Source organism: Somniosus microcephalus, chromosome 25, assembly GCF_052327205.1.
Source record: "Somniosus microcephalus isolate GS21.2 chromosome 25, FLI_Smic_1.0, whole genome shotgun sequence".
NCBI classification, from domain to species: domain Eukaryota; kingdom Metazoa; phylum Chordata; class Chondrichthyes; order Squaliformes; family Somniosidae; genus Somniosus; species Somniosus microcephalus.
Window position 1 is genome coordinate 41,855,113 of NC_141011.1, and position 12,262 is coordinate 41,867,374.

Consider the following 12,262-nt stretch of genomic DNA (forward strand, 5'->3'; position numbering starts at 1 on the left):
CAGGTCCAGTCCTAACCCGGTTACAGAGTCTCAGGCCCAACCCTAATCCGGTTACAGCGTCTCAGGTCCAGTCCTAACCCGGTTACAGTGCCTCAGGTCCAGTCCTAACCCAGTTACAGCGCCTCAGGTCCAGTCCTAACCCGGTTACAGTGCCTCAGGTCCAGTCCTAACCCGGTTGCAGAGTCTCAGGCCCAGTCCTAACCTGGTTACAGAGTCTCAGGCCCAGTCTTAACCCGGTTACAGTGCCTCAGGCCCAGTCCTAACCCGGTTACAGAGTCTCAGGCCCAGTCCTAACCCGGTTACAGTGCCTCAGGCCCAGTCCTAACCCGGTTACAGAGTCTCAGGCCCAGTCCTAACCCGGTTACAGTGCCTCAGGCCCAGTCCTAACGCGGTTACAGAGTATCAGGCCCAGTCCTAACCCGATTACAGTGCCTCAGGCCCAGTCCTAACGCGGTTACAGTGCCTCAGGTCCAGTCCTAACCCGGTTACAGTGCCTCAGGCCCAGTCCTAACCCGGTTACAGAGTCTCAGGCCCAGTCCTAACCCGGTTACAGTGCCTCAGGCCCAGTCCTAACGCGGTTACAGAGTATCAGGCCCAGTCCTAACCCGATTACAGTGCCTCAGGTCCAGTCCTAACCCGGTTACAGTGCCTCAGGCCCAACCCTAACCCGATTACAGTGCCTTAGGTCCAGTCCTAACCCGGTTACAGTGCCTCAGGCCCAGTCCTAACCCGGTTACAGTGCCTCAGGTCCAGTCCTAACCCGGTTACAGAGTCTCAGACCCAGTCCTAACCTGGTTACAGTGTCTCAGGCTCAGTCCTAACCCGGTTACAGAGTCTCAGGCCCAGTCCTAACCCAGTCACAGTGCTTCGGGCCCAGTCCTAACCCGGTTACAGTGCCTCAGGCCCAACCCTAACCCAGTTACAGAGTCCCAGGCCCAGTCCTAAACCGATTACAGAGTCTCAGGCCCAACACTAACCTGGTTACAGTGTCTCAGGCCTAGTCCTAATCCGGTTACAGTGCCTCAGGCCCAGTCCTAACCCGGTTACAGAGTCTCAGGCCTAGTCCTAACCTGGTTACAGTGCCTCAGGCCCAACCCTAACCCAGTTACAGTGCCTCAGGCCCAGTCCTAACCCGGCTACAGAGTCTCAGGCCCAGCCCTAACCCAGTTACAGAGTCTCAGGCCCAACCCTAATCCGGTTACAGCACCTCAGGCCTTAATTTTCTCTCTTTGCTCAGAGTGCCCCGAAGGTAACTACGGATCAGGCTGCCGATACCGGTGTCAGTGTGAGAATGGAGCCGCGTGCGATCACGTGAGTGGAGCCTGCAACTGTACAGCAGGCTGGCTCGGAACGTTCTGCGAACGAGGTAAGTAGCACATGCGACAGTTTTGCTCGGGTAGTGATTGCAAATGAAAACATATGGATATTGCAGGGGGAAACTAAAAAAAAAGGGAAAAGCAACTGCATTTCGCCATGCCGTTTGAGAATGCAGCATTAGAAATTCAACCTGCCATGCCTCAACTAAATGGAGAAGGTGAAAATGTCACTTACATTTCTGAGGACACTGGTACAATATGAATGGACAGAGTGTGCGCGCTGATCTGCCAATGCTTATTCCCCAGCTTGCCCCGATGGGTTTTACGGCATGGAGTGTCGTCAGATGTGCGACTGCCACAACGGTGCGCACTGTAACCATGTGACGGGGACCTGCTCGTGCCCTCCTGGCTGGATTGGACTGCGCTGCAATCAGTGTGAGTTCACAAGACTGCGGTTTCCGCATTTGCTTAGGGCGCTCACTTCCTGTCCATGAACCATGCTTCCTGTTGTCACGATTCTTGGTCACACTTATCTGTCGATGTTTACCATTGTAAATTGCTATGTCAACATTTCCCCTTCAATTGCGCCATGTCGATTGTCACATTGTGGTTGCAAGCTCCGGCCACTAGGTGGCTCTGTGGATCAAGTTTCTGAAATCTCTCTCCCTACTCTATCGCCACAGAATTGTAGTCAACTACTGACAATGGGGGCGCCATAGGAAATTTACTAGTTTTATGATAAATTTGTTCCACATCTTCCTTTCCTATCACAGTTTTTGATCGTTGTGCTGGTTGCTCCCTATCCAACAAAACAAGTCCTCAGCATGCCAATAATATCATATCCCAAGACTGCGATTTCCGCATTTGTATATTATTCAAAATCTTGCGTAGGGCGCCAATAATAATAAGTGTGTGTTTTGGCTCCAATAATATTGGATTGGTTGACAGACAGGAACTGGTCAGAGATTAGACTCGCTGACAGGTTCTAAACCAACTGTCTTCCAGTGTTCTCCTCAAGACTGACTCTTGTTGAAGTGCAGTTCCACAGGTGCTGGAGGCTCTCTAATATCTCTCCCAAGGGGTTACTCTTCAGATGTGAGCCCAAACATTGAGTTGTCAGCAGGCTAATTGACTGCGAGGGACATCACAGATCAGCTCAACCCTGACCTCACCCAATGCCCAAGCCGGAACATTTTCCAGAACAGGTGTCTGAATTAGAAGGAGACTCCAGTTGCCTGGAAAGATGGTGATATAACTGAGTGGCTTGCTAGGGCACTTCACAGGGCAATTAAGTATCTGCAAGTGTGGGACTGGAGTCACATTTAGGCATAGAAACATAGAAACATAGAAGATAGGAGCAGGAGTAGGCCATTCGGCCTGTCGAGCCTGCTCCGCCATTCAATGAGATCATGGCTGATCATCCAAATTCAGTACCCTGTTCCTGCCTTCTCCCCATATCCCTTGATCCCTTTAGCCTTAAGAAATATATCCAACTCCTTCTTGAATATATTTAATGAATTGGCCTCAACTGCCTTCTGTGGTAGAGAATTCCACAGGTTCACCACTCTCTGGGTGAAGAAATTCCTCCTCATCTCTGTCCTAAATGGCTTACCCCTTATCTTTAGACTGTGACCCCTGGTTCTGGACTCCCCCGCCATCGGGAACATCCTTCCTGCATCTAGTCTGTCTAGTCCTGTTAGAAATTGATCAGTCTTGTGAATCTTCGCTACACTCCCTCCATGGCAAGAACATCCTTCCTCAGATAAGGCGACCTAAACTGCACACAATACTCAAGGTGTGGTCTCACCAAGGCCCTGTACAACTGCAGCAAGACATCCTTGCTCCTGTACTCGAATCCTCTCGCTACGAAGGCCAACATACCATTTGCCTTCTTAACCGCCTGCTGCACCTGCATGCTTACCTTCAGTGACTGGTGCACAAGGACACCCAGGTCTCGTGGCACTTCCCCTTCTCCCAATCTATTGCCGTTCAGATAATAATCTGCCTTCCTGTTTTTGCCACCAAAGTGGATAACCTCGCATTTATCCACATTATACTGCATCTGCCATACATCTGCCCAATCACCCAACCTGTCCAAATCATACTGGAGTTTCTCGGCATCCTCCTCACAGCACACATGCCCACCCCAGCTTTGTGTCATCTGCAAACTTGGAGATATTACATCTAGTTCCCTCGTCTAGATCATTAATATATATTGTGAATAGCTGGGGTCCTAGCACCGATCCCTGCAGTACCCTACTAGTCACTGCCTGCCACTCGGAAAAAGAGCCGTTTATTCCAACTCTTTGCTTCCTGTCTGCCAGCCAGTTCTCTATCCAAGTCAATACCTTGCCCCCAATCCCATGTGCTTTAACTTTACACGCTAATCTCTTATGCGGGACCTTATCGAAAGCCTTCTGAAAGTCCAAATACACCACATCCACTGGTTCTCCCTTATCTATTCTACCAGTTACGTCCTCAAAAAATTCCAGTAGATTAGTCAAGCACGATTTACCTTTTGTAAATCCATGTTGACTTTGTCCGATCCTGTCACTGTTTTCCAAGTGCTCTGCTATTACATCTTTTATAATGGACTCTAGCATTTTCCCCACTACCGATGGACATCCTAGACCGGGGGTAAGGATGGCAGGTTTCCTTCCCTAAAGGACATTAGAGAACCAGTTGGGCTTTTACGACAATCCAGCAGCTTCGTGGTCAGTTTTCTGATAAAAGCTTTTTATTTCCAGATTTTTTAAAATTTAATTCAAATTTTCAAACTGCCATGGTGGGCTTTGAACTCACCTTCGCTGGATTGTTACTAGTCCAGTTACATAACCACTATACTACCGTACCCACATATAACACGACTGGGGTTATACCCGATTTTAATCGCTCCACCATTGGCGGCCGTGCCTTCTGTTGCCGAGGCCCTAAGCTCTGGAATTCCCTGCCTAAACCTCTCCGCCTCTCTTTCCTCCTTCAAGATGCTCCTTAAAACTTACCTCTTTGACCAAGCTTTTGGTCACCTGTCCTAATATCTCCTTATGTGGCTCGGTGTCAAATTATGTCTATAATCGCTCCTGTGAAGCACCTTGGGATGTTTTACTATGGTAAAGGCGCTGTATAAATGCAGGCTGTCGTTGTTGTTAAGCTGAGCTAAGGTTTTGTGTGATCTGAGCAGATTTTTATCCTGTGCCCTTCACCATATTCTTTCTTGGTTTGTTCAGCGTGTCCAGGACAGTCGTTCGGGGAGAACTGCAGCCAGACTTGTCATTGCAACAATGGTGCCAGCTGTGATCATGTGACCGGTCAGTGCAGCTGTGCTCCTGGCTGGACAGGAGTCACATGTCAGAGAGGTACGCCCCCCCCTTGCACTAAATCAGCGACTTGTGAAATGGGTCGTAGTGAACGCAGGCTCTGTGCAGAAAGGGGAACTGTTTTCCATGGCCTCCTGCACGGGCCTCGTCTGTTATGGAGGGAGGTCTCGGTGTCAGGATTGTGTGTGTCAGCGTACTTCAGACGCTCCTGTGGGCTTCACGGTTCAGTGAAAGGTGCTCAGTAACCGGGAGACCCCCACATCTGAGTCGCTGTAAAGTTTCACAGCTTCTCAGAGAGCCTCGGCATCGCGTCCCTCCCCTCCCCCTCTCCCCCTGCCCCTCTCCCTCCCTTCCTCCTCTCTCCTCTCTCCCCCTGCCCCTTTCCCTCCCCTCCTCTTCTCTCCTCCCCTCCTCCTCTCTCCTCCCCTCTCCCCTCCCCTCCCCCTCTCCCCCTCCCCTCCCCCTCTCCCCTCACCCTCTCCCCGCTCCTCTCTCCCCCAACCCTCTCCTCCCCTCCTCCTCTCTCCTCCCCTCTCCACTCCCCTCCCACTCTCCCCTCCCCTCTCCCTCCCCCTCTCTCCTCCCCACCCCTCCCCCTCTCCATCCCTTCCCCTCCCCTTCCCCCTCCCCCCTCCCCCTCCCCTCCCCTTCCTCTCCCCTCTCCTCCCCCTCTCTCCTCCCGTCTCCCCTCCCCTCCCCCCTCCTCCTCTCCTCCCCCCTCCTCCTCTCCTCCCCTCCCTCCTCCTCCTCTCCTCCCCCCTCTCCTCCCCTCCCTTCCCCCTCTCTCATCCCCCTCCCCTCCTCCCCTCCCCCTCTCCCCTCCCCCTCCCCTCGGCCCTCCCTCCCACTCTCTCCCTCCCCTCCCCTCCCCACTCTCTCCTCCCCCTCCCCTCCCACTCTCTCCTCCCCTCCCCTCCCACTCTCTCCACTCCCTCCCCTCCCCCTCTCTCCCCCTCCCCTCTCTCCCCTCCCCTCCCCCTCTCTCCCCCCTCCCCTCCCCTCTCTCCCCCCTCCCCTCCCCCTCTCTCCCCCCTCCCTCCCCCCATCTCTCCCCCCTCCCCTCCCCCATCTCTCCCCCTCCCCTCCCTCTCTCTCCTCTCCCCCTCTCACCTCCTCCCCTCCCCCTCTCTCCTCCCCCTCCCCTCCCCTCCCCTCCCCCCTCCCTCTCTCCCCTTTCTCCTCCCCCTCCCCTCTCTCCTCCCCCTCCCCCTCTCTCCTCCCCCTCTCCTCCCCCTCTCTCCTCCCCCTCCCCTCCCCCTCTTTCCTCCCCCTCTCTCCCTCCCCTCCCCTCCTCTCCTCCCCTCTCCCTCTCCTCCCTCTCTCACCTCCCCTCTCCCTCCCCGTCTCTTCTCCCCTCCCCTCCCCATCCCCTCTCCCTCCCCTCCCCGTCTCTTCTCCCCTCCCCATCCCCTCTCCCTCCCCCTCTCTCCTCCCCTCTGTCCCCCCCCCCATGCCCTCTCTCCTCCCCTCCCCTCCCCCTCTCTCCTCCCCCTCCCCTCCCCCTCTCTCCTCCCCCTCCCCTCCCCTTCTCTCCTCCCCTCTCCCTCTCCTCCCTCTCTCACCTCCCCTCTCCCTCCCCTCCCCGTCTCTTCTCCCCATCCCCTCTCCCCTCCCCTCTCCCCTCTCCTCTCCCCTCCCTCCCCTCTCCCCTCCCCTCTCCCCCTCCTCTTCCTTCCCCCTCCTCTCCCCTCCGCTCCCCCTCTCTCCTCCCCTCTCCCCTCTCTCCCCTCCCTCTCCCCTCCCACTCTCTCCTCTCCCCCTCCCTCTCCCCTCCCCTCTCCCCTCCCCTCTCCCTCCCCTCTCCCCTCCCCTCATCCTCTCTCCTCCCCTCTCCCCTCCCACTCTCTCCTCACCCCTCTCCTCTCCCCTCTCCTCTCCCCTCCCCTCTCCCCTCCCTTCCCCCTCCCCGTCTCTCCTCCCTCCCCCTCCCCTACCCCTCTCTTCTCCCCTCCAAATAAGTTTTTTTTCATTTTCTTTGTACATTTTTGTTAATTAGTTATAAAAATATTGGAGATGTGTAATAAAAGGTTGTTTAAACTGAGTGGGGCAGAGTTGGCAACCCTGCACTCAAACCCATCGGACGAAAGAATCCCGCTGGAATTCGACCCAATGTTCAGAGTCCTGACCTTTCATCTCCGCGCGACGGGACAATTTCATAGCTTGCATGCACACCAATTATGACCTATTTTGGTGTATTCTAAAAAGCTATTCACCGTTGTTGAACGTACTATCTGGGCCCAGTGGTGTTCCTGGTTTGCTTTGTGAGCTCGCCAGTATTTGGTTTGATGCGCGGCACCTTTAAGACAAACACAACAGCCAAGTCTAAATGCCATTGTTTGAATTTCCCAGCATGTTCGGCCGGTTTCCATGGCGCAGGCTGCTTGCAAAGATGCATCTGTCGAAATGGGGGGACATGTGACCACGTGACTGGTCATTGCACGTGCCCAGTAGGGTGGACAGGAGTGGCATGTGAGCTGGGTAGTACTGGAAGCCAACAGGCACCGCTGGTTTTTGCTTGCCTGATTAAACTTTGCCTACAGGATCACCGATGGCTCTGTGTGTTAATAAAAAGTGATTTGCATTTACATAGCGCCTGTTACCACCTCAGGATGCCCAAAACGCTTTGCAGCCAATGAAGTACTTTTTGAAGTGTAGTCACTGTTGTAATGTGGGAAATGCAGCAGCCAATTCGCACTCAGCAAGATCCCACAAACAGCAATGTCATAATGAGCAGATCATCTGTTTATAAAGATGTTGGTTGAGGGATAAAAATTGCCAAGACACTGGGGCGAACTCCCCTGTTCTTTGAATAGTGCCATGGGATCTTTTACACACCCGCCCCCAGAGCAGGCAGGCGGGGCCTCGGTTTAATGTCTCACCCGAAAGGCAGCACCTCCGACAGTGCAACATCACCGCTGAGATCCTAGAGCTGGTGGGTAAGGTGACAACAAGAGGACCAGGATCACCCCCCGCCACTAGCAGCTCAAGGAAAAGCTGAACATATTATCGGGAGGGGGTAACTACAGGTCAGGGCGGAGGTAACTATAGGTCAGGACGGGGGTAACTATAGCTCAGGGCGGGGGGTCACTATAGGTCAGGGCAGGGGATCACTATAGGTCAGGGCGGGGGTCACTATAGGTCAGGCGGGGGTCACTATAGGTCAGGGCGGGGTCACTAAAGGTGAGAACAGGGTCACTATAGCTCAGAACGGGAGGTCACTATAGGTCAGGGCGGGGTCACTGAAGGTGAGGGCGGAGTCACTATAGCTCAGGGCGGGGGTCACTATAGCTCAGGGCGGGGGTCACTATAGCTCAGGGCGGGGTCACTATAGCTCAGGGCGGGGGTCACTATAGCTCAGGGCGGGGGGGTCACTATAGCTCAGGGTGGAGGTCACTATAGCTCAGGGTGGGGGTCACTATAGCTCAGGGCGGGGGGTCACTATAGGTCAGGGCGGGGGTCACTATAGATCAGGGTGGAGGTCACTATAACTCAGGGCAGAGGTCACTATAGGTCAGGGCAGAGGTCACTATAGGTCAGGGCGGAGGTCACTATAACTCAGGGCAGAGGTCACTATAGGTCAGGGTGGGGGGTCACTATAGCTCAAGGCGGGGGCCCTGCCCAACATCCAAGTCCATGCTGCTACTAAAGAAAACCGGACAAATCGAGCGAAGGTTTACGCCTAAAGACAAAAGTATCAACCCCCCCATTACTGAAGTAGCAGCCTAGGTTATATGCTGTGGCCCTGGTGTGAGAGTGCTCCCACCGAGCCAAGTTGACACTCACTGAAGCCTTAATTTGTCTTGACATGGGTAAGTGACATGATTGAGTTCTGGGTTAAAGACCGTTCTACCGATATACAGTAACCTGCTCTTGATCTCAACAGAGTGTACCCCAGGAAAGTACGGGCTGGACTGCCAGCAGCTGTGTGACTGCCTGAACGGGGGGCTGTGCGATCGGCAGAGTGGGCACTGTACTTGCCGCCCAGGATGGATGGGTGACAAATGCGAAATCCGTGAGTAAAATACGTTTTCTTCAGCCAGCGGGGGCACTTGTTGGTGCAGTTCCTCCAGCCAATCATTGTTTCAATCATTCTTGGGGTGTGGGCATCGCTGGCAAGGCTGGCATTTATTGCCCATCCCTACTTTCCGCTAAGAAGGTGGTGGTGAGCTGCCTTCTTCTTTGTAACAGTTTGATACAATTGAGTGAGTTGCTAGACCACTTCAGGGGGCAGTTAAGAGTCAACCACGTGGGTGTCGGACTGGAGTCACATGTCGTAGGTCAGGCCGGGTAAGGACAACAGGTTTCCTTCCCTAAAGGACATTAGGGAAATCCGACAGCTTCATGGTCACTTGTGCTGAATTTTAAATTCTCAAACTGCTACGGTGAAATTTGAACTCGCGTTCCCTGGATTAGTTGTCCAGGCCTCTGGATTACTACTTCAATAATTCCAATAAGTCTGAGGATACGGGGTAGGACATTTAGGACTGAGATGAGGAGAAATTTCTTCACTCAGAGGGTGGTGAACCTGTGGAATTCTCTACCACAGACAGCTGTGGAGGCCAAGTCACTGAATATATTTAAGAAGGAGATAGATAGATTTCTAGACACAAAAGGCATCAAGGGGTATGGGGAGAGAGCGGGAATATGGTATTGAGATAGAGGATCAGCCATGATCATATTGAATGGCAGAGCAGGCTCGAAGGTCCGAATGGCCTACTCCTGCTCCTATTTTTCTCTGTTTTCTATGTTCTAATTTAACCATTACACTACCATACCGTATCGCTTCATAAACAGGTTTTCTGAATTAATGAAAGACTAGGTGTCATTTTAAAAATGAATTACATAAATGACTAGCCTTGCCTCTCTCTATCAGTACTGCTGTGGCTGTAGCTTTCCTGTCTTGTCGCTCCTGCACACTCTCCCTTCTCCCTGTCCCCCTCATTGTGCTGAGATCAAGACTCATTGCACCAACTCCGCCTCGACCTCATTCTTTCCCCAGACCTCCAAACTGTGTGACTTCTCACCTCCCGCAGTCTTGGCTTCCTCTAAGGGCTTCTAAACCCCAAGCTTGGCATCACCTTACCTCTACTCCTTCATTCACCCCGTCATCTTCTCATCAATGTTCCCAGTCCTTTTTTTTTGCGTGCGCGGCCCATTCAGATTACCGTGCGTGCGCAGTTTCTGCCATTCGAACGCCCTTGAGCCGGCTGCGCGGGAGCTGCAGATCGTTGCGCGGCTACTCAGCTTAAAGCGAACATTGCTTCTCTTACATCAAATTTACAGCACAGAAACAGGCCATTCGGCCCAACTGGGGTCTATGCCGGTGTTTATACCTCACACGAGCCTCCTCCCATTCTAATTACCTCTTCCCACCCTGCCCCCATATCCCTCTATTCCCTTCTCCCTCGTGTATGCATAAAGCCTCCCCTTAAATGCATCAATTCTGTCTGCTTCAACCGCTTCGTGTAGCCGCGAGTTCCACATTCTCACCACTCTCGATAAAGAATTTCTTCCTCAATTCTTTATTTGATCTGTGACTATCTTATCTTTAAGCTTGAGGAACAGCACCTCATCTTCCGTTTAGGCACTTTACAGCCTTCTGGACTCAATATCGAGTTCAACAATTTCAGATCATAACCTCGGCCCCTATTACATTTTTATATATATAAGGTTTGTGCCTTTTCTTTTCTTTTTTTCTCTCACAGGGCAGCTGTCTTTCACTCTGCCAGCGCATTTCACACTTCATCTAGAGCCATCCTTTGTTTCTTAACCTGTCCGATTACCATCTCGTCTCGCCTTGAATATCTCTTAATGTCTCTTCACCTCTCAGACCCTCCCTTTTGTTCTTTCATCCCCTCCCCCATTTCCCAGCCCCCAAACTTGCTTTTTAATCTGTTTCATTTCCTGCTTTTTTCTCAGTTCTGACGAAGGGTCTTCGACCTGAAACGTTAACTCTGTTTCTCTCTCCACGGATGTTGCCTGGCCTGCTGAGTTTTTCCAGCTTTTTCTGTTGTTATTTCAGATTTCCAGCATCCGCAGTATTTTGCTATCTTATCTTTATGCCCGCTTGTTCTGGACTCACCCGCAAGTGGAAACAGTTTCTCCACCTCCACCCTATCGAACCCCTTCATAATTTCAAAGACCTCGATCAGGTCTCCTCTCCAGAGAAAAGAGCCCCATCAGATTCCATTGTGTAGGTGATGGTCCGTCAATCACAGTACAGATTGTTGAATGGTACCTTACATCGAGTTACATAAAACTTACTGCCCAACTGGTTCATGCCAGTGTTTATACTCTACACGAGCCTCCTCCCACCCTACTTTATCTCACCCCATCAGCATAGCCTTCTATTCCTTTCTCCCTCATATCCTTATCTGGCTTCCCCCTTAAATGCATCTATGTTATTCGTCTCAATCGTTCCATGTGGTAGCACGTTCCACATGGGTAAAGAAGTTTCTGAATTCCTTATTAGATTAATTAGTGACTATCTTATATTTATGGCCCCTAGTTTTGGACTCCCCAACAACCTTTGTCTGTCTGTTTATCGTTGTGACTGCTGTCTGACCACCACCCCTGTCTGTTTCCCTATGTGACAGCTTGCCCCAAGGGAATGTACGGGGAGCGCTGTGAGGAATATTGCGACTGTGAGCATGGACCATCGTGTCATCATGTGACAGGAAGCTGCCAGTGCACCGAGGGATGGAGAGGGAGGCGGTGCGAGAAAGGTCAGTGAAATGGTCGATGTCAGAATCATGTCCCAAAATTTCAGAATTCAGTCTCACAACCTTGATTTTAAAACTCCTTCCTTCAATTCAGGAAAAAAAATAATAGATAGTTAAGCATGAGTTTGACTGGCCTGCCTGATGACCTTGTGGAAAAAGCCCACCTGGTATAATGCTAATATGGTGAGAAGGTGGGTAATGGGATTGAGGGATATGGTGAGAAGGTGGGCCAGTGGGATTGGGGAATATGGTGAGAAGGTGGGTAATGGGATTGGGGGTTATGGTGAGATGGGTAGTGGGATGGGGGGGTATGGTGAGATGGGTAGTGGGATTGGGGGGTATGGTGAGATGGGTCGTGGGATTGGGGGGTATGGTGAGATGGGTAGTGGGATTGGGGGGTATGGTGAGATGGGTAGTGGGATTGGAGGGTATGGTGAGATGGGTAGTGGGATTGGGGGGTATGGTGAGATGGGTAGTGGGATTGGGGGGTATGGTGAGATGGGTAGTGGGATTGGAGGGTATGGTGAGATGGGTAGTGGGATTGGGGGGTATGGTGAGATGGGTAGTGGGATTGGGGGGTATGGTGAGATGGGTAGTGGGATTGGGGGGTATGGTGAGATGGGTAGTTGGATTGGAGGGTATGGTGAGATGGGTAGTGGGATTGGGGGGTATGGTGAGATGGGTAGTGGGATTGGGGGTATGGTGAGATGGGTAGTGGGATTGGAGGGTATGGTGAGATGGGTAGTGGAATGGGGGTATGGTGAGATGGGTAGTGGGATTGGGGGGTATGGTGAGATGGGTAGTGGGATTGGGGGGTATGGTGAGATGGGTAGTGGGATTGGGGGGTATGGTGAGATGGGTAGTGGGAATGGGGGTATGGTGAGATGGGTAGTGGGATTGGGGGGTA

The 12,262-nt window shown here is 52.4% G+C and overlaps 1 protein-coding gene across 1 annotated transcript in view; it reads left to right on the plus strand.

The window, feature by feature from the left end:
* Nucleotides 1-12,262, plus strand: part of LOC147100733 (uncharacterized) — a 290,852-nt gene that overhangs the window by 248,046 nt on the left and 30,544 nt on the right. The window contains exons 20-25 of the mRNA XM_085967558.1: nt 1,238-1,366; nt 1,623-1,751; nt 4,544-4,672; nt 6,983-7,111; nt 8,517-8,645; nt 11,230-11,358. Coding sequence (XP_085823684.1) covers nt 1,238-1,366; nt 1,623-1,751; nt 4,544-4,672; nt 6,983-7,111; nt 8,517-8,645; nt 11,230-11,358 — 774 coding nt within the window. The remainder of the gene's footprint in view (nt 1-1,237; nt 1,367-1,622; nt 1,752-4,543; nt 4,673-6,982; nt 7,112-8,516; nt 8,646-11,229; nt 11,359-12,262) is intronic.